General features: G+C 47.4%; 1 protein-coding gene across 1 annotated transcript in view; it reads right to left on the bottom strand.

Annotated features, from left to right (window-relative positions):
• Nucleotides 1-712: 712 nt before the first annotated feature.
• The window catches only part of si:dkey-1d7.3 (transmembrane protein 132D), an 83,226-nt gene continuing 75,342 nt past the window's right edge, over nt 713-8,596 (bottom strand). The window contains exons 7-11 of the mRNA XM_056587751.1: nt 8,188-8,301; nt 7,710-7,901; nt 3,088-3,404; nt 1,981-2,982; nt 713-716 (exon numbers count right to left, since the gene is read on the bottom strand). Coding sequence (XP_056443726.1) covers nt 713-716; nt 1,981-2,982; nt 3,088-3,404; nt 7,710-7,901; nt 8,188-8,301 — 1,629 coding nt within the window. The remainder of the gene's footprint in view (nt 717-1,980; nt 2,983-3,087; nt 3,405-7,709; nt 7,902-8,187; nt 8,302-8,596) is intronic.

Raw genomic sequence — 8,596 nt, 5'->3', positions numbered from 1 at the left:
TAAAACCTACACTATTGACAATGGGTAATGGAGAATGTAATTAGATAAGTAATCTCTATACAACCAGGCCATTCAGTATCTTCTTTTATTGAAAGGATCTCATAGGAATAACACATAGAGGATTATAAAATACTATTTCATAGGCAAATCATAATCCATCTTCATTTACACATTAGCATTGCGGTGCTTTTGTATAGATTACATTTTTAATAAAACCTCAAACTTTTCCCTCTCTAAGGAAGTCGAGACATTTCGGTAACTGCATTGCAGATTCCGCGAACATTTTCAAACCCTCTGTGGACTTTAAGTGGGAAAGCATGAAAAGAGCTATTCAACACCGTTGTGTAAGATAACGCAATATTGTAAAGGTTACATACCCTTAAGGTATATTCTGCAGAAGAATCTCTCACATAACCAAGCACATAATTACTCAGTTCCTCCCCCATACTGCTCATACTTAAGAAAACAAAAGAACTGTACAATGCAAAACAAGGTTAGTTAGCCTGGAGTCCAAACTTGAGTGTAACATCAATTTGTTATTTCTGCAAAGTTCAATATGGTATATATACAGTATAAACATGTGATTATTCAATGTTCAATGTGAATAAAATAAGTAAATAAAATAAGGAAACATTTCTTTTGTTATCTTTACTTCGAGCCAATCACGGCCGGGTATATTCTGGGTCAAGGAGCAGAGGAGTGTGTGGAGGTGTTACCTTTGACAGAAAAACAGGAGGTGTGAGAACATAAGTGGACAGGTGTGGCAACCTTTTATTTGACTCGTTAGAAGTGACCGAGCTGGGTCGTCCATAACTCTGTTACGACATCCCCATCGGGCCTTGAGGGCGTTGTCGTGGTGATGAGGCTATTTTTCAAGCCTCATCACCGATGAACCGGATTCCTGTTTTGGTTCAGAGTATCTTGACGAAGGACCGGATGAGTTCATATTTGTTGAATTACCGGTGGATTGGTGAGCGCCATCTTGAGTCAAGAGTGACACACACACACACACACACACACACACACACACACACACACACACACACACACACACACACACACACACACACACACACACACACACACACACACGCGGCCGATTCCAGAGTGAGACACACACACACACACACACGCGGCCGATTCCAGAGTGAGACACACACACACACATATGGCCGGTTCTAGAGTGAGACACAGCCACTCATACACACACATGGCCTGTTCCAGAACATTCATCGCTCTGAGCTGAGCTCCAACATCTTCTCCGCTCCCAGGGGTACAATGGACATTACTATTTTATTTTATTTGTTCTGTGAAAGGTGTTTTGTTTGACGGAGTGCAGCATGCCATTGTTCTTTCAATAATTTAGCTGGGATAAATAAATACTCATTCATATTTAAAGCCGTTCTGTTGATTTTATTAGCATAAAGGAAAGCTAGTACTAGAGTATGAGCCGTAGCAGGGTCGCTACGTATATAAATAAATGTATTTACAGCATCTGAATGGCAATAGTGGAGTTCTAGTCGTGGATATCGTATACAGTTTTATATTTGGTTTTGTCTGATCTATTATGAATTTATTTATATACTGCCCAAAATAATAGCCTATTTACAATCATCTCCCTTTCATTTCGCGCATAAATAAACTCTGAACCAAGCTTTCCTCCCCTAAAAAACATCTCTAGTCATTATTCATATATTTATTCATAAACACACTTATATCCGATCATCGCCGTGGAGACGCACAGCGGTAAAGCGTCTCATCACATGAGTTCAGCCCACGCGCCTTCTCACACGATCCCATCCCCGGTGACCCCTCTCACACACACACACACACACACACACACACACACACACACACGGGCCCTACTCCGGCTGCCCCATGGGGGTCACCACGGGCCAGGGGAGATCCGGTAGCAGCGAGTGGTGGTGGGGCTCGACGGGGACGTGCTGGGCCAGCAGCAGCTGCTGCTGATGCTGCTGCTGCTGCTGCTGCTGCTGCTGCGCCCAGTTGAAGTCCACGCCGTTCTTCCTCAGTGCCGCCAGGTGTTTGATGTCCAGCGTGGTGAAGGTGGTGAATTGCACCTGGTTCCTCTTGCTGGTGGGCGAGTGCAGGGGCTCGTTGCGCTGGGGCCGGGCCAGCAGGGTGGCGGAGCGGTGAGCCGTGGGCTCCGACGGCGGCTGGCACTGGATCTGCTGCTGGGAGCTGGAGCGGCCGCGGCCCAGGGTGGCCGTCCTCTGGGGGAAGGCGGAGGTCAGGGCGCCCGTCTGGGCGTCCATGGAGTGGCGGGAGTCCAGCGAAGGCCGGTGGTGGGCCTCTCGTTGGAGCGTGCACACTTTGGGCGGCGGGCCCGGGACCTCGCCTCCCATGGTGGTGGTCCCCAGCCACACCCAGTCGTGCTTGTGGTCCTTGGGGTCTCCGGTGGGCACCGGGGCGGCCTGGATGGGCGTCTTGTGGCCGCGGAAGCACAGGTTGTACGAGGCGCAGTTCACCAGGAAGGCCAGTATGGCGACGCACGAGACCCCCACCAGGGCAAACATCCCGATCTCCATGTCCGACATGGCCTTGAACGTCCGGATGATGTCGTTCTCGAACACCTTGGGGGGGGACTTGGACTTGGGGGTCTCCTTCTCGGGCTCGGCGTCAGCGTTCGGCCCGTCTTTCTTGGGCGGGGCGACGGGGTTGTCCAGCATGTTGCCGTAGCTCCTCCTCTGTCCGTCCCCCGCCCCCACCACGCCCATGGGGGCCTCCAGCCCGGGCCGTGCGGCGGTGCTGCGGGGGGGTGTCGTGGCCGGGTGGCCCGTGGTGGGGTCGGGGCGGGGGGCGGGGGTGGCGGTGGTGGGGTCGGGTGCGGTGGAGGTGGTCTCATCAGGAACAACCGTAGGGAACCTGGCGGGCGCCGTTCCGACCCAAACCTCCTGGGGTCGAAGCGTCTCCGTGGCGGGGGGGGTGGTGGTGGTGGAGGCCTGGCTCGGCATCGGCCATCTACGCCCATCCCGGTCCTTGGGCGTGTCCCGCGACGTCGACCACACCTCAGGCTCCTCCTCCTCCTCCTCCTCCTCCTCCTCCTCCTCCTCCTCCTCGTCCGGCCCCTCCCCGAAGCGGTCGTCGCCGCGGCCGGCCCCCCGCAGGTCCGTCCTCAGCGCCCCGGTGCCCACCGCCAGCTTGCTCTTCCTCTTGGACTTCTGGCACTCCTCGCAGATCCGCAGCTCCACCCGCACCAGGGCCCCGGGGCCCGCGGCGGGGGGGCCCTGCACCGCCACGAAGGTGGCGTGGGGGGCCCGGCGCACGGAGACGGCCGCCTCGCCGGGCGCGGTCACGGCCAGGGAGTAGAGGCCGCGGTCGAACAGCGCCAGCGGGCTCACCGAGCCGTCGCTGAAGCGCACCCAGCAGCTGACCACCGCCTCCTGCAAGGGGAGGGAGGGGGGGGGGGGGGGGGGTGGTGGGAGGGGGGGGGGGTGAGAGATGGTGGTGATGGGTGTTTTAAAAGGGATCGAAAAACAACTTTAGATAGAATAAAAGATCAACACCCAGACACACGCACACACACAAATGTATGCTCACGTCCATGCTATTGACCAAAGCGTGTTCAAATACAATTCGGATGTGGGACCCGAAGCTACCGCGTCTATATGGATGATAATGTATCTATACAGATGTTTATGTATCTGTACAGATGTTTATGTATCTGTATCGATTATTTTCTACGGACGACCTCAGCATGAAAACATGGTGGGTGCAGAGAGTCACCGGTCAGGATGCCAGCGGGCTCTGTCTGCTCTTATTTTTCCACCTTCGATGGGTTTCATTCTTTCGTTTTGGAACCAGGCTGCGTGGACGATGGCTGGTTCAAGCAGCTTCACCTGGCCCCAGTCAGGCTGATGGAGTAGCACACTTGTGGAGCGATCGGTGATCAAGGCACACAGGATAAAAGAGCCATCACCACACAATGTGTTTTTTTTCCCATGTGCATTGTTCACCAGCCCCATCAAACCCACACAGACTCCCAACAGGCCTAATCGTATCGGATTTTAATTATATTACATTATTATTATTATATTATGTATTTTAAAACAAGTGAGTGAAATTTGAGATAAATGCGTTGGAGAAATAAAGATCATCCCGCTATTTTATTTAAGCAATCACCCATGCGAAGGAGTGCTGTAATACTGAATATCAGCATGGCTGTGATTGGCTGCCGGTACCAGGAAGCAGGACGAATGCTGAAGACAATCACGGACGTATTGTCAGTATAGATGTATAGATATTCAGTATAGATGCACCACCTTGAGTGGGATATCTCATTAATACAATGGCTCTACATACGTCATCAAAAAGTAAACCGTAATATTATCCGAAATATTGCGGTTAGATTATTTTTCTTTCATTTGTCTGGCACCGCAAACACAAACAGTTCCGCAACTGGAGTGGAACTGGACTTGCCACCTTATGGTCACGTTAACGCAGGCCAGCTACTTTGTATCATGTACATGCATGAATATGTTCCCATTTATTGTGCAACCAGTAAAATAATCGACTTTTCACACTTTGGTGGAACGTGTGACTCAGGTGATCTCTCAGCTTACGACCATTAATGTAGGCTAATTAACACCTGTAAAGCGCAGTGATGAATGTCTATTAAGAACATCCAGTTTATTAATATAGCAGAGCACAGATGGAATGCCTCTTGTCCAATCAAATTACTTGGTCGGAACAAACCGTTGTATAAATAATTGTATAATGTGAGGACTACATGACGAATAGCCCCGAGCGCTTCGCTAACAAAGCCATGATAAATATCCCTGAGCAGTGAGCACTAAGCTACCAAGAAGCCCTGCTAGCTATGCTAACAATGCTCCGGCAGACAAATAGTCAAACTATGGGTTTTGGGGTCTGGGTCTGTGCTATATGGGTTGAGTGTTGGTGGCTTTCTGTGAATCACAGTGACAGTGTGCAGAGGTGTCAGGCTGCTGTCTACAAGGTAATTCCAGTCCCCCATCATGTGCATTGAGCCTGGTAAGACTGAAAATGAACGAGCATGGATATAAAACAGTAAAGTTAAACAGGTGTGCGGCTGGAAAATACAGCACAGAGGCCCCCCTGCCTTCTGCTGGAGTTCTGTAGATTTCAAATGCTTGGCAGTTTCTCCCCGGAATTTCATCATATACTGAAATACCACCAAACATTAAGTACATGACACGTTGGTTTCATGAAGTTATGAATATGTTAAGTAAAGAAGGGGAAAGTATTTGGTAAGCAACCAAATGTAATATGTAGCGATTGGCACACATGGGAATGTGATTAACTTCCAACTTGCTAATTTTGATGATAATATTTTTTTTTAACGCAATTATACAATATAACAACCCAGTACTTTCATGTGTGAGCATGTCTGCGAAATTCTTCCCGAAAAAAAGTGCCATTGCGTTATTTCCACCCCTGACTCCACCTCTGATGAAATTTTCTTTCGTATTTAATCTGCATTTGGAGTTCACCCTATTTTCCACAAAGTTTTTGCTCCTTCAAATCCCTAGGCAGTTGATAGACAAATTCCTCCAGCAGTGTGTTTGGAGGTTAACTGCGACGCGCACAGGACTGCCAGTTACCAGTCCCCGTCCCCCCCCCAACCCCCCCAACCCCCCATGACACCCCCACCACGAGGGTACCGGCATCAAAGACCCATCCTGAATAGGTCTACTTCCTGTTTTGACAGGATGCAGACGCCCGTTCCCTTACATTACCCATGTCGTGAGTGCGTGTCGACAGGCTAACTATTCCGATTTAAAAATGTTTCAGTGAACAGTTCGTTTGATTTGCCGTGATCCGTTTCAACCTTGCTGCATCCCAAACGTTTAAGCACCAACCTGTGGTGGAGTTAGGTGTTCCCAAAACCACCCACCAGACAGATGTCTCCAGCTCTAAGCCCGTGCTAAGGAACAGCGGCTGCCTGCCTATTTCTGAAGCATGATTACTAACAAGCTAGTTTTAATTAACTGCATCAGCTGCTCTTGAACAAATGAGTGGTAGGGCCCTTATGAATATTAAATACAGAGGAAAAGGGTTGTTATAGCTGACAGAAATCCCACACAGCAACCGACTCCAAATACATATTAGTAACTCTTTGTAGAGATCAGGATTATCCATTGATCAATGCAGAAAAAGTATTGCCACAACCAAAATTTATTTTTGTTTTCTGAATAATTTAATCTTAATATTCATCCATCTACTAAGACTTTTTGCTTAATAGCTTGGATATCCCCAAAAAAATACAATATATGTGGTGCTTTAAGAAACATGCAATGTTACAATGCAGAAAAATGTAGGAACTGGCTTTCCATTTAGCCAGTATGTATTTTTTTCCTCGTAGATATAAAGGGGACAATATAATGTATAATCATACAGTTCATATATTCAACAGCGATAGAAAATACAGACTTTATTGTCTCTTTGCGACTTTTCTGATCAGTTTCATAGTTATTTATCAAAGATGAAATTAAAGTGTTCAGGAGTTGGGCTTACATTTTAATCAAATCTATTTGTTTGCGGGGAAATTATTTATTTTAACAAAGGTGAATGAACCAATCATGTGTGGTACAGAGAAAGATAATACCAAACTTCGGCCAGGGGGTATCATCAATCTTAAGCAACAAAACTTTACTTACAAAGTTTGAAGGGAAAAAAAGGAATCGAGTTTAATCTAAGACAAAAAATGAACCGAGCTTGGCTTTCCTCCGAGATAAGAAATTGAAAAAGCCATGCAGTGAATTACTAGGAAGCAAAACCGAAATCCGAGGTAAGAAGTTATTTCAGAGTTTCTGCGCTTTGGGTATCATATTTGGTTTGGCAATCTTCCTTCAATGAATACAAAAGTTATTCATAAATCAGTTGTTCTGCTTCTGTGTGATAACTTTAACAAGTTTGTCAAACTCCAGCCCCGATCTCATTGGTTTCCTAGTTGCTTCTTAATATCGTTGAGTGGTCCCCATTACCAATAAATATAAACACCTCTTCACAACAACCATCTGTGAACAGTTATTCTATCTCGTATTATATCCGTCTTTATAAGATGATATATTTTGTTCACTTAAACTGAACAACTGCTGCAGGGATGCTTTGGACAGTAATAGGCGCCTTGCTGTGTTTCCCTCTGAAATCAATCCCTTTTTAAATTGATGCAGTCATAATCATAAACACAACTGTGTTGAAGAAGTATTACGTCCATTCTGGTTAATGTCAATATCTTTCTGTTTTTGATGCATCATATTTATTTGCTTAATTTCTTCCACTTATAATAGTAATGAACGCTCCGTTTACTCCCTTGCGCTTAACTCATTAAAATAATGAACATCAACGTAACCGTTTTACCATCCACATGCATTCACTTACCCCTGTTTAGAGATGTATATGGACCATAGTAAAGAGATATATACCAATCAGCATCACATGTATGTATGTATGTATGTATGTATGTATGTATGTATGTGTGTGTGTGTGTGTGTGTGTGTGTGTGTGTGTGTGTGTGTGTGTGTGTGTGTGTGTGTGTGTGTGTGTGTGTGTGTGTGTGTGTGTGTGTGTGTGTGTGTGTGTGTGTGTGTATGTATGTATGTATGTATGTATGTATGTATGTATGTATGTATGTATGTGAGGTAGAGAAAGGGAGAGCAACAGAGAGAGAGAGAGCGAAAGATTAAGCAACGACCTGGACTGCCTACCTGTTTGAGCTCTGTGATGACTTCCTGTGTGGTGGCCGTGGCGACGATGGCCCGGTTGCTCCCAGGGCTGAGCTGGAGGGAGAGAGAGAGCCCAGACACCAGCTGCACCCCCAGCTCTGTCACACTGACTTTATCATCCACCACCCTGATGCTCCTCTCAGCCAGCACCGACGAGGACAGAGGCGACAGCACCTGCAGGAACGCACATAGGCACGCACGCACGCACACACACACACACACACACACACACACACACACACACAAACACACACACACACACACACACACACACACACACACACACACACACACACACACACACACACAGAGTTTCCTTGAACCCGTGTAGCGTTGGCTCTTTGATAATAGTGTATTGGTATTGGAATAAATCGTGGTATTGGCTTTAGTATTGCTATTGATCTTGTTCTTGGTATTAGTATTGATCTTGGTATTGGCATCAGCAGTGTTGTGGTCTGACCTGCAGAGTGGTGGTGCCCACGGCTCGTCCCTGCAGCAGGACTCCACCCTGCAGACGAGCTACGTCAGGGTCCAGCACCTTCAGAGAGGGCCGCACCAGGCTGCTCACATCCACCTGACACCAGCACACACACACACACACACATACCCAGCGCTCAATGAATGAGATGAGGTCTCAATGGGGTCAAATGCAAGCTTGGAATAAGGTGCTTCAAATGGGTGTTGCTGGCGAGAGAGAGGCACTTCCAGGCACACTTTGGACGGGGCGATAATAACCGTTTGAGTTACATGGGTTTAGTGGGGGGAGGAGAGAGAGAGAGAGAGGGCTTCTGGTAGAGGCATATCCGTTTCAGTTATATGTATTGGGATATTGCTTTGTACAATTGTTCTTCAGAATTCGAGAATGCCGC

Source organism: Gadus chalcogrammus, chromosome 4, assembly GCF_026213295.1.
Source record: "Gadus chalcogrammus isolate NIFS_2021 chromosome 4, NIFS_Gcha_1.0, whole genome shotgun sequence".
NCBI lineage: Eukaryota > Metazoa > Chordata > Actinopteri > Gadiformes > Gadidae > Gadus > Gadus chalcogrammus.
The sequence above is the reverse complement of the archived record's forward strand: the minus strand, read 5'-3'. Positions and strand labels throughout refer to the sequence as shown.